This window comes from Lonchura striata, chromosome 25 (genome assembly GCF_046129695.1).
Source record: "Lonchura striata isolate bLonStr1 chromosome 25, bLonStr1.mat, whole genome shotgun sequence".
Lineage (NCBI taxonomy): Eukaryota > Metazoa > Chordata > Aves > Passeriformes > Estrildidae > Lonchura > Lonchura striata.
This window is the reverse complement of record NC_134627.1, coordinates 6165664-6186902: the sequence shown is the minus strand read 5'-3', so window position 1 is coordinate 6186902 and position 21239 is coordinate 6165664. Positions and strand designations below refer to the sequence as shown.

The following is a 21239-nucleotide window of genomic DNA, read 5'->3' as shown; positions in this document are numbered from 1 at the left end:
CAACAGAGGTAGAGCATCCTGGGAGACAGAGAAAGAAACAAAGGCCCCTGGGACAGATGAGACTGGGGCTCTTTGTGGTGTCACCGTGCAGCAGAGAAACCCATCAGTAGCTTGGTGAATGAGCCAGGCACTGGCTGCCAGGCTGGCTCCTTTGGTGCATCTGGGGTGGGGAGAAAACAAGCCAAACTGGCTGGGGCCTGTGATCTCCTCTCAGAGACCCACAGGACCTACAAGTTCCCTCCCCACCTCACAAGCGTTGCCATTACGCCCACGGTTGCAAATGAATAAAGAGCCTGGTCTGCAGGTGAGGGACGTGCTCTGGATCCTTCAGCCACCCTGCGAGTGCTGTCACTGCACCCGGCGTGATGAACCCCAGACTTCCCTACGTTCTCCTGGTCGGGGCCGCAGTGATAATCTTCATTCTCTCCTGCATGCTGCTGAGCAGGGGTGGGCGGTCGCCCAGCTGTGAATCCCAGCCCAGGGTTGAGGAGAAGACAGGATCCGTGAGCCAGAGCCTGGTGTTTGCTGACCTGACACCCGAGGAGATGTCCCAGGTGGTGCGGTACCTGCAGGGACACCTCGGGGTGCCGCTGGTGGACGCCTCCCGTGCCAAACCCTCGGACAACTGCATCGCCTCCGTGGATCTGCAGGTCCCCGCCAAGGCAGAGGTGCTGCGGTTCCTGGACGGTGGCGGGGCTCGTCCCCCCCGGGAGGCTCTGGCTGTGCTGTACTTTGGGAAGCAGCCAGAGCCCAACATCAGCGAGTACGTGGTGGGGCCGCTGCCGGGGCCGGTGTACCACCGGGACGTGACGGTGCAGAAGTACGGGGGCAAGGTGCCCTACCACCGCAGGCCGACGCTGCGCAGCGAGTACGAGCAGCTGCGAGCATTCCTGGAGACGAAGGCGTTTGCTGCAGCACCGACCTTCCTGCGAGAAGTCCTTGAGTATGACGGAACCAACGTGGCATTTCAGACCACAGTCCCTCATGGATTCCAGTCTGGCGATCGGGTCACCTGGTTTGTCCTGTTTCAGAACGTGAGCGGGTTCTTTGTGCACCCGGTGGGGCTGGAGGTGCTGGTGGACCACAGCAGCCTGGACATCTCGCAGTGGGCGGTGAGCAGGGTGTTCTACAACGGGCAGTACTACAGGGACATGGTGCAGCTGGAGAGTGCCTACGTGCAGGGCCGGATCAGCGTGGAGAAGGTGAGGAAGGCGCCGCGGGACGGGGACTTCTCGTCCATGAGGCCTCGAGCGCCTGGGGCGGCGCAGTTCCCAGTGCAGTTTGAGCCGCAGGGTCCCCGCTACAGCGTCAGGAAGAACCAGGTGGTGTTCCAGGGCTGGAGCTTTGCCTTTGGCATGAGCGTGAGCACAGGCCTGCGGCTGTTTGACATCCGACACAGGGGGGAGAGGGTTGCCTATGAGATCGGTGTGCAGGAGGCGCTGTCCGTGTACGGCTCCAACTGCCCGGGAGGGATGTCCACGCGCTACATGGACGGCAGCTTCGGCCTGGGCCGCTACGCCTCGCCCCTGGTGCGAGGGCTGGACTGCCCCTACCTGGCCACCTACGTGGACACACACTCTCTGTCGGACAGCCTGAGGCCCACAAAGAGGAAGGCTTCGCTCTGCATCTTTGAGCAGAACCTGGGCTCCCCTCTGAGGCGCCACTACTCCAACTTGCAGGCGCTCTACTACGGGGGGCTGGTCAACTCCGCTCTGGTCGTTCGGTCCATTGTCACCGTGGGCAACTACGACTACGTGTGGGACTTCATCTTCTACCAGAACGGGGCCCTGGAGGGCAAGGTGCAGGCCACGGGCTACCCCAGCTCATCCTTTCTCCACGGGGATGGCCTGAGATATGGCAATAGGCTTTGGGAGCACACCCTGGGTACGATCCACACCCATTTTGTCAACTATAAGGTGGACTTGGACGTCGGAGGTAGGTCTGGATCTTGTCTCTGCTTTTTAAAAAGTTCTCTCCAAATACCTTTAGACTGAAAAAACTTTACGTTTTTGGTGGTTATATAGGTTTTCCTTTCCATTTGTGGGGCAGGGTGATGTGCTTGTAGTGGGGGGGTGGCAGAACTGCAGGAACAGTGAGAAGGCAGATAAAATCAGACTGTCACTGTTTATTCTGACAGGGAAGGTGTGGGCTTAGAAGTTTAGTTCATGTGAGAAAAAGAAAGGAATTTAGCTCCGCTGTGTGTGGATCTTCTTCTGTGGGGCTCAAGGCTTCACAGATGTCCATAGGTTCAGCTCTGAAATAGCTTTTATGAAAGCTGAGAATTCACATGTTAAAGGAACAGAACACAGAGGGGCTTCATGGTGGGACAGGCAGGAGGTGCTGGGCCATAATCCCTCTGCCAGACCTGCACAGGCACTGGCCATGAAATGCTCTCAGCAACTTTTTGCCACCTTGTCTCCAGACTGATTTGCTCCCATGCCACTCCTGTTGCTCCAAACCTTGGGTCTATGTCTCTTCTTTGTGGCAGGGCCTGAGAACAGCACAACACTGATCTTGTCTGTGATGTGCAAATGTGTGCAGCACCCAGGCTGCTCCAGGTGCCCCACTGTGCAGGATGAGCAGTACCAAAGCTCGTGCTCTACTTAATTAGACTATGCTTGCATGGGAGACAAACCTGTTCTCCTGCCCTGGGGTGAGGCTCATCCCTTGTCCCCTCTTGTCTCTCATAGCATCTGCTGCAGAGTGGTGCTGCCCCGCTTGGACAAGTGTCCAGCCATAGTTCCACACATGGGTGTTGTCATGGCATGTGGAGCTGAGGAGCAGCAACTGCTCCTGGACTGGGTCGGTGCTCAGAGCCCAGGGTGCAGGGAGGGAGAACAGGGGGAGCAGGCACTCTGATGTCCTTGGGGAACAGGACACTGTGGGGACTCTCCTCAGTGACTTTGTTTTGGCTTCGCAGGGGTGAAAAACTCCCTCGTGGCCCATGACATGGCATTTGAGATGACACGGGCTCCCTGGAGCCCAGAGCAGCAGATAGAGCGGCCACGACTCACCAAGAAAGTCCTGGACACAGAAGACCAGGCTGCCTTCCGGCTCCACTCCAAGATGCCCAGATACATCTACTTCGCTGCCAACAGCAAAAACAAGTGGGGCCACCAGCGCGGCTACAGGATCCAGATCAGCAGCTTTGCAGGGGACCACATCCCTGAGGCCAGTTCCATGGAGAGGGCCATCAGCTGGGCAAGGTCAGGCTGTTCTGGCTGGCATGGCAGGTTCTCAGAGACCCCCTCAGCCCTGCCAGCTGCAAAGGCATTGCTGGATGTCCCTTGATGGGAGGCACAGGGAAGCACTCTTCTGGGTTTGCTCCATCTGAGCAGGCCTGTGCTCTGCAGACTTTCAGGAGCTGATTTAGCTCTGCCCTGCCTCGGGGGCTGCTCCCCTCTCTTTTCTTGTCCTCAGGTACCAGCTGGCTGTCACCCGGAGGAAGGAGGAGGAGCCCACCAGCACCAGCATCTACAACCAGAATGACCCCTGGACGCCCACTGTGGCCTTTGCTGACTTCATCAACAACGAGACCATCACCAACGAGGTAAGCTGGGGTCCCTGGGATGGAATTTAACACCCTGCCCAGGCTCAACGGGAACCCCAAGGAGCAGAGAGACTCCAGCACCACCCCTGGGACAATGGGCCCAGATTTGAGAGCAGCAGCCCAGAGGAAAGAGGAAATTTGGTTTGAGCATCCCCTTCTCTGTGTGTCTGCTTGGTACTTTGGTCAGAGAACATAGAGAGTGTGTGCAGAGCAGAAGCTTGTTTCTCCATGTGGAGAAATGCTGGCAAAATGTCATTAAAATCTCTGTGAGACCAGAGTGAGGCCATGGAGGTGAAGGCAAGGGCCCTTCTGCTGGGTGGATATCTGCTGCCATGGCTGTGGCAGGTCTTTGGGGAAGGGAGGAGCTCTTTCCCAGGAGAGGGAGGGCTTGGTGTGTGGGAATGCAGCCAGCTTTTGCCCGTTGAGGTCCCCCTCCTTCTCTTCTGTCACTCCCCACTGCCCCACATGTATTTTGGTCACTGCTGCTGCAGCTTCTGAAGTAATTCTGGGCTTGTGGCTCTTCCCTGTCTAGGACCTGGTTGCCTGGATAACTGCTGGCTTCCTCCATATTCCGCACTCTGAGGATATTCCCAACACTGTGACCGTGGGAAACTCGGTTGGTTTTCTCCTGAGGCCCTACAACTACTATGACATGGACCCCTCGATATACTCCCACGATGGTGTGTTTTTCACCAGTGAGCAGGACTTTACAGCATGTGAAATCAACCCTCTTGCCTGCTTGCCCAAAACTGCCTCTTGTTTGCCAAACTTCCCCCCATTCACCTATGATGGTTTTCGAAATATGAGCAGGCTTTAATGCTACAGGATGGTGAGATGTGGTCAGAGACACCAGGCTGACTGTTCTGTCTCCGATTTTCAGCTTTTTAGTGAAGTTGTCTCAATTTTCAGTTGTCCAGTGACTTCACATTTTATCACGGCTTTTGAAATAGTGCTCTCGAAAAGGGAAACGTGATTTTCCTAGTATGAGGTGAGATGGAAGTCTCTGTTATCTGTTAATTCCTGAATTTGAGTCTATTGCCAGAGGAAAGTCAGGAGAGGATCCTGTTCCTCTGCTGTAGAAGCAAGTGCTGTGTAGTGCATATCTCAGGTTAAAATAATGAAAATGGTGCTGGTCCAACTCTCTCAAGTGTCTCATTCTTACAACTTTCAGCCGCATCTCCTGGGGGATGATGCTGCTCTCTGCCATGTTTGCTGTGCCCACAAAGCAGCCCAGCAATGTGGCTCTGGGTGTTGTCAGGGCACGGGGACGTCCAGCTGGAGTGCAGGAGGGACAAGCTGGGGTGGAGGTGGGCACTGGCACCAAGCCCTGTGGCCGTTTGGGGGAGGCTGGGTCATGGCCAGGACTCTGTGGGTTGTGGCTCTCAGGCCCTCAGTGCTGGGCACAAGGGGGGGATCTGGACAGGACCTTGCAGGGGAAGGAGTTTCATGGCTTTAATGGTTTCACCTTTCATGGCTGCTGGTGATGCAGCATGGCCAGTGCCCCTGCCTGTTTTCCAGGATACTGGCTGGGCTCTGACACCCCTGATCCCCTCCTCGCAGCCCCATCAGTGCTAGGCTGTAACTCGGGAGGAGTGGACACCTTTGCAAGGTGACAAACAGCTGTCCCCTCTCTCCTGGCTGCAGGACCATGGGGATGTTGGCAGCAGCAGTCAGTGCTGCTTGGTGATGGCAGGGCTGTGTCAGTGGTGCTGTGTTTAGCACTGCTCTGCACAGGGAAGCTTTATCTCTACAGCCACTGCTGCCTGCCCAGCATCTGCAGGGTTAAGAGAAGGAGGAGAAGGGAGAATGTGCTTATTTCCCCTACGTGACTGGATCCATCCACTCCAAGCTCTGGGAGTAGGATCTGAGACCAGAGGGGAAGGACAAATGTACAAACACTGAGTTTACTTAAAATTATGGCCCTCTAGGGAAGCAGAGCAATGTTGCCTTTTATAGTTCCCAGCAAATCCTGACATGTGTGAGAACATCCCCTTGCACCCTCCCTGTGAGTAGCTCCAGGCTGTCTCTGCTGAGGAAACAGGGGAGGAAAATAAACCCCAGCCAACCCAGCCCCTTGTTCTAGTGAGTGGCTGGGAGGATTCCACAGCTGGAAACGTGTCCTGCCAGACTGTGGGAGCGCTCAGTGCCCCAGCAGGCATGAGCCTGAAAACCGTGCTCGTCCTCCTTGGTCTGGCCTTAGCCACAATCTTTGCCTTGGCCTGCGTGTTGCTGACCAGAGAAAGGACCCCCAGAAGCTGCCAGCACCTGCCCCCAGAGCAGGAGGACATCGAGGATGGCCAGAGCCTGGTGTTTGCTGACCTGACACCCGAGGAGATGTCCCAGGTGGTGCGGTACCTGCAGGGACACCTCGGGGTGCCGCTGGTGGACGCCTCCCGTGCCAAACCCTCGGACAACTGCATCGCCTCCGTGGATCTGCAGGTCCCCGCCAAGGCAGAGGTGCTGCGGTTCCTGGACGGCGGCGGGGCTCGTCCCCCCCGGGAGGCTCTGGCTGTGCTGTACTTTGGGAAGCAGCCAGAGCCCAACATCAGCGAGTACGTGGTGGGGCCGCTGCCGGGGCCGGCGTACCACCGGGACGTGACGGTGCAGAAGTACGGGGGCAAGGTGCCCTACCACCGCAGGCCCGTCACTGGCAAGGAGTACGCGGACATCAACACCCTCATTCAGAGGGAGCTGAAACAGGCGCCGCGCTTCCTCGCTGCGTGCTGCGAGTCTGACGGCACCAACCTGGTCGCCCTCACCACAGCCCCACGGGGCTTCAAGTCCGGTGACCGCGTGACCTGGTTTGTTCTTTTCCACAACGTGGCTGGCACCGGCTACTACCTGTCCCCAGTGGGGCTGGAGGTGCTGGTGGACCACGGGGACCTCCACGTCTCCCGGTGGAAGCTGCACAAAGTCTTCTACAGTGGCCGGTACTTTGCCAGCACGGGGGATCTGGAACAGGAGTTTGTGGCCGGTGCGCTGGAGGTTGTCAGGCTGAAGCAGCCCCAGGCTGATGCAGTGCTGGGCTCAATGAAGCCCCGGCGCCCGCCCGGGTCGCCGGGCCCGCTGCAGTTCGAGCCGCAGGGTCCCCGCTACAGCGTCAGGAACAACCGCGTCACCTTCCAGGGCTGGAGCATCGCCTTCGGCATGAACCCCAACACCGGCCCACGCCTCTTTGACATCAGGTACCGTGGGGAGAGGATTGTCTATGAGCTGAGTCTCCAGGAAGCCTTAGCCCTGTACAGCTCCAACTGCCCTGGGGGAATGTCCACCCGCTACCTGGACGGCAGCTTTGGCATCGGCCGCTTTGCCTACGAGCTGATCCAGGGCCTGGACTGCCCCTACACAGCCACCTACGTGGACCGGCACTACCTGGCAGAGACAGATACCCCCAAAACCAACCAAAACTCACTCTGCATTTTTGAGCATGACTCTGCCCTCCCTCTCAGGCGCCACTTCTCTGACTCACAGTCCTTCTACTATGGCGGGCTGCGGAAGAACACGCTGGTCATCCGTACCATCTCCACACTCATTAACTATGACTACATCTGGGACTTCATGTTCCACGCCAACGGGGCCGTGGAGGTCCGGGTGCATGCCACTGGCTACATCAGCTCCTCCTTCTTCCATGGCCGAGGCACTGACTATGGCAACAGGGTTGGGCCCCACACGCTGGGGACGATGCACCTCCACCACATCCACTACAAGGTGGACCTGGATGTTGACGGTAGGTCTGGCCACCTTTGTGCATGGCTGTGGTTACTGTGGCCTGGGGTGCAGAGCTTGAGCGGGTTTTCTCTTCTGTTTCACAGGGCAGCTGAACTCCCTGGAGACCCAGGATATGGAGTACCAGTTTGTCAAAGATCCCTGGAGCACACAGAACACCATTGAGCGGCCATACCTCCACAGGGAAAGGCTGGAGAAGGAGGATGAGGCAGCATTCCCACTCAATGTCCCCATGCCCCGGTACCTCTCCTTTGTCAGCCCCAATCCCAACAAGTGGGAGCACCCACGCAGCTACCGGATCCAGATCATCAGCTTTGCTGGGAAGCACCTGCCCACCAACAGCTCCATGGAACGAGCTGTCAGCTGGGGCAGGTGAGGCCTCAGCTGCTCCTGCTCCTGGTGGAGGGAGGCTCTCACCCCTGGGCAGGCCTGCACCAGGCAGGGAAGGGTTAAACAGCAAACATTTGTAGCTTTTGGCTCTGAAATTTCCTTGAGATGTTGCTCAAGAACATCTGCTAATGGCAGTTCACAGGCAGGAGTCTGAGGCCTTTGTTGCAGGGGGTTGTAGGCACATTTGAGCCTGCAGAATGAATTCCCAAGGGAAGCACTGGCATTGCCAGGTTGTGGTATCTTCCCAGGAGGACAGAATGCCTTTTGGAAAATGCTTGGGATAAGCACAGAGCAGTCTCACTGCCAGGGTGAACTGATGGAGCTCATTCTGGGGAAGTCTGTGTGGGGAAGCAGCTGTGGCTTAAGGGAGTGCATTGGGCATTGAGTGGCAGCATTTGCACCTGGATCCATCCATGCTAGAAAAGCCACAGGCAGCAAAGGATCCCCCACAAAGCTTGGAGATGCTGGGGCTGCTGCCCATTGCTCCTCTCTTGGCCCTTTCCCTCCCTGCCCCAGGGCAGACCGGGGATGTCCAGCCCCAGTTTGGCAGCACATCCCAGCTGGCAATGCCATGGCTGGCGTGGACGAGCCCCTCTGACCCCTGTGCTGGCAGGTACCAGCTGGCTGTCACCCGGAGGAAGGAGGAGGAGCCCACCAGCACCAGCGTCTACAACCAGAATGACCCCTGGACGCCCACTGTGGCCTTTGCTGACTTCATCAACAACGAGACCATCACCAACGAGGTAAGCTGGGGTCCCTGGGATGGAGAGAAGCTGAAGCTTGTCAGGCCATCCTGGCTCATGCCCTGGAGAGAAGCTGCAGCCGTCCCAGAGCCAGACTGAGCAGCTGATGGGCTGGCAGAGCCCTGCTCAGCCTGACAGATTCCTCTTCTCGCAGGACTTGGTTGCCTGGATCACTGTGGGGTTCCTGCATGTCCCTCATGCTGAAGACATCCCCAACACAGTGACTGTGGGGAATGGTGTTGGCTTTTTCCTGAGGCCCTACAACTACTTCAACGAGGACCCCTCGGTGGATTCCTCTGACAGTGTCTACTTCAGCAGTGAACAGGATCTCGGGGCATGTGGGGCCAATCCTCTCGCCTGCCTGTCCTCCGCTGCCACCTGTGCCCCCCGCCTGCCTCCCTTCCACTTTGGGGGCTTCCTCAACCTCAGCCTGGCACCGCCTCTTGGCGGGCTCTGATGGGCCAGGGGCTGCTGCTGGCTCTGGGGTGGGCACTCAGGGGGGCTCTGTCCCACAGCAGGACCTGCCCTCCCCCTGCCCAGGGCGTCCAGTGCTCGGGGTTGGGTTTTGGGAGAAGCTCAGTGCACTGCAGCACTGTCAAAGGAGGACTCAAAGCCTCTGAAAGACAGCCCCTGGGAGTGATTTTTTAATTTCATCCTGGATGTCAGCCTGTGTACTGTGGGGTGCCCACAGCCACTTCCCTCCTCTGGGATGGGGCATCCACCACTTTCCCATCATCAGTGCACACAGGGTGACAGTGCTGGCCAAGGCTGCAGCTGCCCTTGGAGCCGTGTTCCACCTGAGGTTTTGCCCACAGTGGCAGGAGTGAGTGGTGTGGTGTTGGTGTGGATGCCCAAACCTCCTCCCCAGCCACGGCACCAAGCCCTGGCTGCTGCTGCAGTGCCAGCTCTGCAGAGGAAGGGCAGCAGGAGCTGCCTGACCACGCAGGCTCCCATTGCTCTGGGCTTGCTGGGAGGCTGCTGGAGGAGCCCCTGGCCGGGGCTCCAGACGGGCACTCCCCGGGCTGGGCTGCCCCTGTCTGCCCTCCCCAGTAAACAGGCACTCGAGTGCTTTTCCTGAACAAACTCACGGGTGCTGCTCTGTCTCCTGTGGCCGGGGCCAGAGCCCAGCACGGCTGAAGTGCTGTTAGGGATGGTCCTGGCTCAGATCTGTGGGGGTCCGAGGGCTGTGGGGCCACCCCAGTGCCCGCCCCGTGCCCGGCATGGCTGTGTGACTTGTCCTGGATGCTCCTGGACCCCGCTGCTGGCAGGAGGCTCCGGCCAGGGAATATGGAGCAAACAAGGGAGTTAATGTTTAACACTTGTTCCGAGCTGTGTTAATCAGTTCTGGGCTTGGCTGCAGCCCAGCCCGCTCAGCCCCCCTGTTTGGGGACCCTTGGTTCTGCTTCCTTAGCTGCATGTGCAGCTCTGGGCTGCAGGATCCCACAGCCCACAGGACCCCTCCCCACCGTGCCAGGCTGGCATGGGGACGCCAAGAAGCTTGGTGAGACCAGTGCCAGCCCTGGCCCATGGCTGCAGATACTAAACACTCACCAAAGTGTCCCTGGGAGCATGGTGGGTGTCCATCCCCCCTGACCCCTCGCTGTAGTGGATGGGTCTGTCCAGAAGATGCTGTGAGGGGCTTGAGGAGCACTAAAGGCTGTGGCACATGCCCCAGGAGCTGGCCCAGCTTGCTGCAGCACATGGGAGAGTGATGGGAGGAGAGGGCAGCTCAGGCCATGGCTCAGTGTGAGGCTGCAGTGGTCCCTGGGTGCCCTGGGGTGACATCAGGGGCTGGCCCAGAGAAGGAAGGTCATGTCCAGCCAGCTCCCTGCCCCCTGTGTGCCCACATGTGCAGCGCTGCCCAGACTCTGCTCTGACGCAGTGACCACGCTGCCACAGCCCAGCCTGGACCTTGCAGCTGTCAGGAACATTCTGGAGCAAACACGGGCACTCCACGTGGCACGCTGCAGCCCCCACGGGTGCTGCACTGGCCAGAGCTGCATCCAGAACCTTGGGAATCACGGGCACGCTGTGTCCCAGGGCCAGCTGCTGCCACAGCACTCACACAGCTCCTGGGCTGCCAGCTGAGCCTGGGCCTGCTGTGTACAGACCAGGGCACAAGCTGGGCTCCCCCAGCCTGGCCCCACTCCTTCCCTGGGAAGGCACATCCCCAGCGGTGCTGCTGGCAGGGCTGCACGGTGCAGGGGACGAGCGGGACCCTGAGCAATTGTCAGAGCAGCCAGAATGCAGAACCCTGCATGCCCAGGCAGCTCCTGCTGCCCTGCCCTGCCCCAGGGCCACACAGTGACTTTGGGGCTGGGGATTTGGCATGTGCAGCTGGCACTGCCCAAACACACTGAGGTACTGGGCTGAGCCCCTCTGTGCTGGGAGGGAGGATGTGACTGCTTCCATCCTGCTCTCACCCCCCTATGGCCCCAGTTATCCTGCAGTGACTTTTTCCTAGGGGACTGGAGTGCTTATCCCCATGGCCAACACTTTTTGCCCCAGTTTCTGCTGTGAAATTTCCTGTGAAGGATTTATTGCTGATAGTTTCAAAATATTTTTGGAGGAGAAGCCAAGTATGTTGCATTCCTTCACGCTGGCCAAAGCCACTCTCAGTTGAAGACCCTGGAATGAACTGTTGGGGAATTTGCTTTGCAAGAGTAATTCTGTTTCTGTGCAAACTTCTGTTTTGTTGGGATGTTTTGCAGGTCAGGAGCTCAGTCCAGGGTCTGGGACCACCTTCCTTGGGTGCAGCACGGCCAGGCTAGATAGGACATGCCTGCAGCAGGGCTGAGGCTGTGGCCTTTGCTGCTTTCCTCCCAGGCCATCCCAGGGAGCAAGGTTTGCTGGTGTTCTGCCTGTCAGACCCCATGGCTCCCTGGGCTCTGCGTGGGCAGAGGGGCAGGATGGGGCCTGTAACTCCTGCTGTTTGTCAGCAGGACTCAGCACTGGACACAGCTCTCACAGAGACAAACAACATAGGGCAGGGGTTCAAGGATCCTGACATGAATTTTCTCAGGAGGGAGATAAGTGATGCATTTCACTGGCTGTTGATCATTAATGCCTTGCTGTCTGCTCAGCTGTGCTGCTGCTGGCTGGGCACCCTGTGCTGCTGCCACAGGGCAGTGTCCAAGCACTGGCAGCTGTGGATGGTAAGGCTGCAGTGCCAGCACTGCTACCAGGGACAGCAGAGTGCAGCTGGGGTGGATGGGATGGCCGTGGGCACCACAGGATGAGTTCTGTGTTTGGCTCTGTACCCACAGCTGGGGTCTGATGGGGCAGGAGGGATTAACCCAGTGGAGCAGTGCTGGGAGAAGAAGTGCAGTCCCTATTTGCAAAGGTCCTTCAGCCCCCCACTAGAGATCAGAAGAACACAATTGGCAGCCAGGAGCATCCCAGGCCTGGCTGTCTGGGACTGCAGGGACCTCCAGGAATAGCTTTGAAAGTTTCCCATTATGCAAAGTCCTGGTTAAATTAGCCTGGCAAATGAGGAGGGGGTGGGCAGTCTGCCCTCTGCTCCATGCACCCACTCCACACTCCTGGGCATCCTCACCATGCTCAGGTGGTGATTCACGGGGGGATGGCAGAGAGAGCAGAGCAGTTGTCAGCCCTGGACAGGGCAGCTCCTCAGGGCTGGCACACACAGAGTGTGGGATAATGGAGCCAGGGCTGCGTGTCAGTCAGAGCAGCTGGGCTGTTGTAGTGGGTAGCTGGAGGAGCCAGGGCTGCAGGATCCCCCTGGGCAAGGGCATGGTGAGGGGCAGGGGATGGGTGTTGGGGTTGGAGCACTGCACTCCACGTGCCCTCGGAACCTGTTCTCCCCTTTTACGTAAGCTGTTCCAAACATGTTTGCTACAACCCCCTGGTGATGTACCTTTGGAAAGAGTGGTTTTGGGTCCAAAGATCAGTGCTGGGACAGTGACCTGCCTGCTGCAAACAAGACCCTGCAGAGTATAAAACCCCAGTGGCACAGTGGAGCACGGGACAGCCAGAGGCACGCCGAGGGCAGCAGAGGAGGATGGAGGCCAACATGAACCTCCTGCACGACGTGGGCATCCGGACCACACACTGGCTGCAGCAGCACTTCCAGGGCTCCCAGGACTGGTTCCTCTTCATCTCTTATGCTGCTGATCTCAGGAATGCTTTTTTTGTCCTCTTCCCCATCTGGTTCCACTTCAGCGAAGCAGTGGGCATCAGGCTCATCTGGGTGGCTGTAATTGGAGACTGGCTCAACCTCGTCTTCAAATGGTGAGTAGCCCCAAGCCAACACTCCCACCGTGTGTTGGCACACCTGGATTAATGTAGGTGCTCTCAGCCCCATCTGTGCTACTCTGCTGGAGTAGAACAAAGAGCAGCTGGGCAGTGACAATGGTCACTCCTTCCCAAGCCATGCAGCAACAGCTCTTCCCCCCCTCTGCTCCAAGCAGAGATGGAGCCTCCTGCAAACAGAGCCTCCTATCAGCCAGGGCTGTGGTGCTGAGTGGGGGGATCTTTACAGAGCCCCTCACCACAGAACGTCATATTGACCTGTCCCAGGAAGTTCTTGCTCTTCCCCCTCAGGGCTGGGGGACATGGACAGGCAGTGTCAGCTGTCAGAACCAAGGAACCAGCTGGGTGCTGTATCTGTCAGGATGCCCTGGACCACTTGTGGGTCTTTTGCTTCTTCCATGTCCCAGGACAGATCTAAAGCTGCAGTTATGTCATGGACCTCCCCAGATCCCTTCTCTTTTCTTTTCAGGATCCTCTTTGGGGAGAGACCATACTGGTGGGTCCTTGACACAGACTATTATGGCAACAACTCTGCACCAGAGATCCAGCAGTTCCCGCTCACCTGCGAGACTGGCCCCGGTAGGGTTCCCCAGGCCATGGAAGGGGCTTGTAGCCAGGGGCAGGGGCTGCTTGCCCATGGTGACCTGAGCAGACAAAGAGGGGGGTGCTGGCCTGGTCTGCCTGGCAGTCTGCAGGGAGCATAAGGCCCTGGGGACACCCTTGCTGCTGTGCTCCTGGGGACGCTGGCTGTGCCTGCAGGGGAAGGAGGCAGCTCCTGCACGGAGCAGACCTTGACCCTTGGCGAAGCTGTGGTGGGTCAGCACAAACCCCTGCGGGTGCTCAGCTCTGGCCCATGCAGACTCTGACCTGGGTCTCTCTTCTTGCCCAGGGAGCCCATCTGGCCATGCCATGGGTGCAGCAGGCGTGTACTATGTCATGGTGACAGCCCTCCTCTCTGCTGCTGGGGGAGAGAAGCAGTCAAGGACACTCAGATACTGGTAAGCTGTGTAGCTGTGTGCCAAAACCACCTGTGCCAGGCAGAGGCAGCTCCAGCACTGACAGGCACAGCCAAGCCCATCAAGGCACAGGGCTGTGGACTGACAGCTGGGGTTTGCATGGAGACAGGCTCAGTGACAGCCAGGCATTGTTTGGAGCATGTGATGGCAGTGCCACGGGCAGTGCAAGCTGGCCCTGGCACTGATGTGGCCACCCATCCCTCACAGGGTGCTGTGGACAGTGCTTTGGATTGGGTTCTGGGCAGTCCAGGTCTGCGTCTGCATGTCCCGAGTCTTCATTGCTGCTCACTTCCCCCACCAGGTGATTGCAGGGGTTTTCTCAGGTTTGTATCAGCTCCCCCATCCCTTTCCTACAGCAGCACAGTGCTGGACTGCAGTACCTGCAGCACTGACCAGTGCTCCCACTTTGTTACTGGCAGGGATGGCTGTGGCCAAGACCTTCCAGCACGTCCGCTGCATCTACCAAGCCAGCTTCCATCGGTACCTGGGCATCACCTTCTTCCTCTTCAGCTTCACCCTGGGTTTCTACCTGCTGCTGTGGACATTCGGCGTGGACCTGCTCTGGACGCTGGAGAAGGCACAGAAGTGGTGCAGCAACCCCGAGTGGGTCCACATTGACACCACCCCCTTCGCCAGCCTCCTCCGTAACCTGGGCATCCTCTTCGGGCTGGGGCTGGCCCTCAACTCCCACCTGTACCAGGAGAGTTCCCGGCTGAAGCAGGGCCAGCAGCTGCCCTTCCGCCTGGGCTGCGTCGCTGCCTCCCTCCTCATCCTCCATGTCTTCGATGCCTTCAAGCCACCCTCGCACATGCAGCTGCTCTTCTACGCCCTCTCCTTCTGCAAGAGCGCGGCTGTGCCGCTGGCGACTGTCGGCCTCATCCCCTACTGCCTCTCCCAGCTCCTGGCCACGCAGGACAAAAAGGCTGCCTAAGGCCGCAGACACCCCAGGGTGCCCTCAGGGGCAGCTACCAGGCCCTGGGTGCACCTCAGCCACTGTTTGCTTCCCCCTGAGTCTGCACAGGCTGATTCTGCACTGGGAGCAGACCATGGAGGCTGGGCTAGTGGTGCTGCTGGGTGGCTCCCACAACAGGGACCCACAGTGCCAGTCACGCTGGGCTGGGCCTGGCTGATGGCACAGAGCCCTGCATGCCCACAACTCCCCTGCTGTCCCTCCTGCACCCACAGGTGGGGGTCACCTGCCCAGGACCCAGCAGCAGCAGCAGCAGTGGGAGGTCCTGCACTCCCTTGCAGCCCGTGGGGACAGGCCACCTCCGTGCTGCAGGGCTGGGGACAGCACCATTGGCAGCAGGGCCCTCACCTTGGCGTGTCTGGGCTCTGCTGAAGAGGCAGCTCTGCCAAAGGAAGGGCAGGCTGTGACATGGAGATCAAGTGCCTGTGTGAGGGACCCCCAGCCCTGGGACGTTTGGTGTTCACCTCAGTGTGGTCAGTGTGGGGTGCACACACCCCTGTGTGTACACGCATTACATGTGTCTGGGAGGGGCTGTGCACAGGTGTTTTATTAAAGCTGAAGGTTGTTTAGTTTGTGAGTTTGAGTGTCCTGCCTGCAGATGGAGGAAGGACATTTCTACTGGGGGCTGAAGACCCTCAACATCTGCAAGACATGTTCAAGCCACTGGGAAGGGCACTGCCTAGTGCCCTGGGTCTTTATCTTTTGCCCTGAGGTGCAGCTGAACACTGACAGCACAGGGGGAGCAATGAGCTGCTTTTTGTGCTGTTTATCCAAGGTTTTTGGGTGCACTTTGTGCCAGGAACAGGGACAAACTTGTGTCACCTCACTGCTTACAGAAACAAGCTCAGCTTTGGGACCAACTGGCTCAGTTGGGGCTGTGCTGAGGTGTAGGGGACAGAAGCAGCATTTTGCCCTGGTGTGGAGTTGGGGTCACGCCCCTCCCACCTCAGGACCCCAGCCCAGTGCTCACCCTGCAGCAGGAAGTCCTGTGGGCCCGCCAAGCTGTGCAGGCTGTTCAGCCCAGCTATCAACCTCCTCAGGAAATATCCTCCCTCAGTCTGAGACAGTCCAAAATACACAGGGAGGTGCAGAGACTTTGTTCCTGCCAGACTCTGTGTGCATGTGTAGGAGTGCTCCCAAAGCACCACCCCTGCAGCTCTGAGCCCACACCCAGTGCCAGGCCTCAGTGGTGGTCCCTGTGTCCTGATGCCATCCCAACAGCTCAGCCAAGGCTGTGGCCATGCAGCAGTCACAGCAGCCATGGGTGGGAACCTGATCTACTGGGGCTGCTCCCATCCCCATGTTCATGACAGATAAACTTCCTTAGCATGGAGGTTTCTTTTATTCTGTTTCTCTATTTATTACCAACACCTGGGGTAAACCTGTCATGCCATTTATAGCAAGAAAGGGGAGGGTAAATTCTCAAATTACCTGTTAAGCCCCGTTGTGGCTCCAGAGTGCCCTTAAGTTCCTCCAGAGGAGACTGCAGCAGCTCAAGGACTTGCCTGGGCAGGAAAGGTGAGCTGAGGGAACACCAGGGACAGCTCTGCCTGATCCTGAGGGAGTTTACAGCTGCATCAGCCCAAGAAACTACTGATGGTCAAAAAACGACCAGAAACAACTGCACCCCACCAAGGGAAAGGACTTGGTATGTGGTGAGGAATGATCTGCATGTTGGGTACCTGCTCTCCCTTACAGCTGCTCTCTGCCCTTGTCCAGCCCAAGGTGCCCTTGCCCAGCCCAGCTGCCTCTTGCTAGAGGGTTCGTGCCAAGCAATTCCTCCTCAGCAACTGGCACAAAACAAAATACCCCAAAGTACTGCCAGCAGGCGGCCCGTTCTGGGTTTGGGAACTCTACAAAGTGGTTCACTAAGGACTACTTTAATCCCTGCACCATTTGTCTTGAGAAATGAGCCCTTGCAGCAAAGCCTTGATGGCAGATCCCCTCCCCATTTCTGCGAGCAGCCCACGCAGAGCATGTGCACACCAGCTGTTGGGTTCAGGTCTTTATTCTCTGGTAGAGAAGCTAGTGCAGCCTATGCAAACAAATGTAAGACAAACCTACTCTGAGAATTGTTTCTTATGCTCCCGGGTTTTGGTTGCTAATGAATTCCTGGAGCAGAGCTTGCACTTCTCCTCGCCGGCTCATCTTGGCTGCCTTGCCCTGGAAGCGGCCGCGCTTCCCAGCTCCTTTCCCACCCAGCAGTTCTGCCACCCTGCAGCAACAACAGCACAGGCTGGAGCCAACCTGCTCCAGACAGCACACATGCATCTGGGCCTGCATCACACTGTGCAGCTGCTCAGTCTGCAACATCAGACTTCTTATTCAAATTAAACAAATCAAAAACCACGTTACCTGGGACCTAAATTTTCAACTGCTTCAACAGGTCCAGCTAGAAGGAAGAGTCCTGCTTCTTTTTCATCTCCCACTGTCAGGAATAGCAGGGTTTCCTGTGGACAAAGATGGGCCTTGCTCCAGATAAGTCAGTGCTCTCCTCATCCAAGAAGAGGACAGACACTGGCCAGAGGACACAAACAGCAAACTGACAATTTGGAAGTCTATGTGCATTACCGAGACTTAGACTGCTTGAAAAAAGTAAAAGGGAAGTGGCATGTGAGCCTTTTCTGCCCAGTCATGTGCTGTTGGGACACAACAGTACTGGGGTATCCCAAGTTAAAAGGATACAGTTGGCAGTTGAACTAGGTGATTGTGACTGAACCCTTCTTTCTCTTCTACTGCTACCTAATCCTGTCCTAACCCATTTCAGCCAGTGAGGCTCTGTACAGCTCTTGGGGGCTAAGGCTCTTCTCCAGTGCTCTGAATTCTCACTGTTGAGGACTGCCCTACAGACTGAGGCTGCTGGGGACAGGTAACCTCAGGTACCTGTCACAGGAATGAGATCTGCAGATCATGACTGTGGCAGGAACAGCAGCCTGGCCAGCCCCTGTCTGTGTATAACTGGGGTGAAAAACCAGTGGTGCCAGTTTAGTCTTCATCAGTGACTTACCTCTGTCCCAATCTCATTAGCGATGATGTTCATAAATTCAGAATCACCCTCTTTCCTGTATGGATGGATTAAAAAAACACTTCAGAAAGAAGCAAAACCCCCCTCCAGAGTACAAAATCTCAATCAGAAACCAAGTGCCTGATGAGGATTTTGGCCTTTTGCTCTTATCTATATATGTAAATCCTCGCTGGGCACTCCTGTGGACACTTTAGGAATTATGCAAGTGTTATTTTTAAGAAATAGAGCTCCCTGGTACTATTTGAAAATATCAAGTGCAGAGGGAATTGGATGGACACAGTAATTTCTCAGCTCCAGCACCAGAAGAATTCAGTGAGTGAATTACAGATTCCTTTAATTGCACAACTTTGCAACAGGCCAAGTCTGTTTAATATTCTATTTACTTTGTTTACACCCTTCCTTGAGAAAACAAACTGCACAAGTGCGAGAAATCCAGCTGCCATAAAACATGTGGGAAACTGTTGGTCCCTCTTTCCTGAGTTCCCCATACCTGTGCAGTACAAACAGCTGCTTTGGAGCAGGTTTGTTCTTGAAGTCCCGGGCTATCAAAACAGCAATGTCTCTAAGCAGGTTCAGGTTATTCTGAAAGAAAAGGAAATGAAATGTACTGCAGCTGGAGAAGTCAGTGTGAACACAGCTGTGTTCCCAGAGGTTTGAGCACTTTTCACAATATCCAGAAAAACTGAAGCCAATGATTTGACTCCCAGTTACCACAACTGGTCTACAGGAAGTAGTGATAACCCACTTTTCCCAGACAATCTTGTACCTTCTGGAGCAGCTTCACAGAGCTCTGCAGTCTCTTCACAGCCTCTACGTGCTCACCTGGTCCATTTCTGAAAGAAATGGAAGACTTTGGATGACTACTCTGAAGGACAAAGGAAGGATTTCCTAAAGGAGCAAAACGGGCAATATCACACACAGCCCTGAGGCTTATGTGGTATCTCTCAGGAGGAAGAGTGAAAATGAAATAACAGAAGTGGAAAAGGCATTACTTGAGCAGGGAGGTTAGAGCCTTCTCAGTACTGTGACTTTGTTCAATTGACTTCAGCACTCTGTTTCCTGCCAAGAAGACCAAGTTGGTTTTGTTCTTTTTCCCTTTTTCCACACCAAGGAGTTTAATAACCTTAAAAAGAAAATCAACCTGGTCAGATCAGCATTTTAGTAATTCACATAGGTGGTCAGTTCCTGCCAGATTATGCCCGATGGTGAATATTGACTCTCTGCTAGTGAAAATAAATAGATCAAAATCAGCCATAAGGTCAACATACAAAAAAAAGGGATGGTGGTTAGGTGGAATTTATGCAATCTTTTAGCCATGGGATGTACTCTACAGGGCATCTGGATGTATCTGCTGGGAAACAGACTCCAACCAATGACTTAGAAAGTACTAATACTTAAAAGCATGTCTAGAATTTTATCACAATTTCCCTGCACAGAAGGATTTCTCATCCATTATATCCAAAAATATCAGAACTTTAAGCAGAGGGAACATGCCCAACACCCCTGGCAGTGCAAAAACATCACTGCTGCATACAGGGCTGAGTTCTTCAACAAGGAAACAAAAGCACCTGTGGCACCCAGCCCGTGTGTGACCCTCCTGGGGCTCCCTCAGCCTGGGACTGCTGCCACCCCCTTCCCCATCAGCACAGTCTGGAGCAGCCTGTGGATCCCAGGGACTCTGGCTGTACTTCATGTGGAGTGTGGCTCCCAGAGGCAGCCCAGCTGCAGCAGCCCACCTGGAGGTCACTCAGGTTGGAGACATGAGTCCCACAGCACAGGTTGGAGTCGATGCCTTTGATGTCCACCACACGCACTGGCCCTACGTGGTCATCGGGCAGCCCCCGGCTCCTCACCTGGCAGAGAAGGGTGACAAAGAAGGTGACATCTGTGCTCAGTTATTCTGTTCCATGAATACCATCAGTTCTCCCCCACTGCTCACCGTTTCAACCTCAGGGTCATCTGCAGCCAGTTCCCTCACTGTCACAGGGACCCTGTCCCGGATTTTCTCGTTCACGCTCTTCTCCAGAGCCTCGACCTGCTCTGCTGTCACCAAGGGGGTGTCCAGCTCAATGACACTTCGCTGACGGCCCAGCTCCCTGCACCATGGAAGAACATCTCCTGCTGTAGCTGAGACCAGCCGGGAGATCCCTTTGTGCAGCACCACCATCCCACTGCTGGGAATGTGGTGACTGAAACAAAACAGACTTCCCTCCTCTCCCTGTTATGTTCCAAGCACCAGGCGTAAACCAAACACTTAAGGAGGACAAGACAGAGCAAACACTTTGTACAGCTTCTCTCCAGGTCAGTCACCTCTCCTGCCATGTCCGAGTTCAAACGAAATAGCCAAATTGCTTATGGTGTTTCAGTGTTCAGGCTCTGTGCTGGGTAGCATGGTGGCACATGCTAAACGGGTCAAAAGGAACCTTTATCCTGCTCACCATGAAGTCGTCTTGAATCCAAACATCTGTTCTGCAATGGCACTGATGAGATGCTGTCCTGGAAGAGATGTGCAAGCACTAGCTCTGAGTGCCACTGGTACTTTCAGTCAGGCCGTGTCTTTCCTGTTGACATTCTCCATGACAGGCGAGTGCTGGGCACTGAGGGGCTCCAGGCAGTGCTCGGGAGGAGCAAGCTCTGGCTTTGTGAGCCTCGGCTCCGGGCACTGCAGCACACGCTGGGGCTGCAAAGCAGGCTGAACTTTCTCCTCCAAACGTGTTTTCAGTGCGTTTGTTTACAAGACAAGGAGGGCTCGCAGAGGGGCACCTGCTGGAACAGACTGTGCACACAGCTGTCGGGGTTCTCCCCACCCTGACAGGGGTGCGGGCACGTCGGGCGCTGACCGCCCCCCTGCCCCGGTGTTACCGGGCGCCCCCCGGTACCGGCACGGACCTGAATGCTGCTGCATGTGGTCGAAGCGGCGCTCCCAGTCCAGCGACAGCAGCACCTCGGCGCCCGGCTCCAGCGCGGCCGGCACGAAGTGCACGGCCTCGGGGCCCCGCCGCGTCACGCGCAGCACCGGCACGTCCCCGATGAGGCCGCGATCGTCCGGCTGCGGGCACGGGACGTCAGCGCCGCCGGCACGGCCCGGTGCCCGGTGCCCGCCCGGCCCGGCCCGGCCCGTACCTGCCCGCCGCCCTCGGGGAAGAGGATGGTGTCCTCCAGCACCACCTGGAAGCCGCGCACCGGCTCCCCGCCGCCCTCGGGCCGCAGCTCCGCCGCCCGGCACGACACCACCCTGGTGGCGAACTGAGACAGAGACGGCGGCGCCGTGAGGGCCCGCCCGGGCCTGCCCCGGCCCCGCGCCCCGCGCCCGGCCCCTCGCTACCTGCCGGGCCCAGCTGTCCCGCTGGCACCGGAACACCATCGCGACCGCTCGGCACGGGCGAGCCGGGACCGAGGGTGGCGGCGGCGGAGGAGCGGGGACCGGCGGCGGCGGCGCCGTGCCGCGAGCGGGCGGGGCCTGCTCGGTGGCGCGCGCGCGCTCCCGCCGGCGGCGCGCGCTGCCGGGGCCCGTGCGGGTGAGCGGCTCCCGGTGCCCGGCGCGGCG

The 21239-nt window shown here is 57.2% G+C and overlaps 4 protein-coding genes across 6 annotated transcripts; 3 read left to right on the top strand and 1 right to left on the bottom strand.

Annotated features, from left to right (window-relative positions):
* The first annotated feature begins 258 nt into the window (after positions 1 to 258).
* LOC144247516 (amine oxidase [copper-containing] 3-like) lies at positions 259 to 4412 on the top strand. Of its 2 annotated transcripts, none has more exons than XM_077788418.1 (4): positions 259 to 1935; positions 2921 to 3124; positions 3420 to 3550; positions 4083 to 4412. In XM_077788418.1, exons 1-4 carry the CDS (start codon positions 366 to 368, stop codon positions 4365 to 4367), a joined length of 2190 nt encoding a protein of 729 aa, XP_077644544.1. In that variant the 5' UTR covers positions 259 to 365; the 3' UTR covers positions 4368 to 4412. The 2 variants fall into 2 exon arrangements, with proteins under 2 accessions (XP_077644544.1, XP_077644543.1); XM_077788417.1 differs by having other exon boundaries at positions 2921 to 3206; positions 3421 to 3550.
* A 1271-nt stretch (positions 4413 to 5683) lies between these two features.
* On the top strand, positions 5684 to 8866 carry LOC110471837 (amine oxidase [copper-containing] 3). Its single transcript, XM_021532858.3, has 4 exons — positions 5684 to 7277; positions 7363 to 7648; positions 8280 to 8409; positions 8564 to 8866. The coding sequence occupies exons 1-4, from the start codon at positions 5708 to 5710 to the stop codon at positions 8864 to 8866; spliced, it is 2289 nt and encodes a 762-aa protein (XP_021388533.2). The 5' UTR covers positions 5684 to 5707.
* A 3533-nt stretch (positions 8867 to 12399) lies between these two features.
* Positions 12400 to 15244, top strand: G6PC1 (glucose-6-phosphatase catalytic subunit 1). Its single transcript, XM_021532842.2, has 5 exons — positions 12400 to 12660; positions 13151 to 13260; positions 13571 to 13679; positions 13905 to 14020; positions 14117 to 15244. The coding sequence occupies exons 1-5, from the start codon at positions 12431 to 12433 to the stop codon at positions 14626 to 14628; spliced, it is 1077 nt and encodes a 358-aa protein (XP_021388517.1). The 5' UTR covers positions 12400 to 12430; the 3' UTR covers positions 14629 to 15244.
* Positions 15245 to 16002: 758 nt separating this feature from the next.
* Positions 16003 to 21113, bottom strand: AARSD1 (alanyl-tRNA synthetase domain containing 1). Of its 2 annotated transcripts, XM_077788281.1 has the most exons (13): positions 21018 to 21113; positions 20816 to 20938; positions 20582 to 20741; positions 20131 to 20188; positions 19632 to 19788; positions 19429 to 19545; positions 18685 to 18815; positions 18459 to 18525; positions 18183 to 18274; positions 17675 to 17729; positions 17023 to 17117; positions 16732 to 16882; positions 16003 to 16223 (listed from the first exon to the last, which is right to left on the bottom strand). In XM_077788281.1, exons 1-12 carry the CDS (start codon positions 21054 to 21056, stop codon positions 16747 to 16749), a joined length of 1230 nt encoding a protein of 409 aa, XP_077644407.1. In that variant the 5' UTR covers positions 21057 to 21113; the 3' UTR covers positions 16003 to 16223; positions 16732 to 16746. The 2 variants fall into 2 exon arrangements, with proteins under 2 accessions (XP_077644407.1, XP_021388515.2); XM_021532840.2 differs by lacking the exon at positions 16003 to 16223 and having other exon boundaries at positions 16660 to 16882.
* Positions 21114 to 21239: the final 126 nt, after the last annotated feature.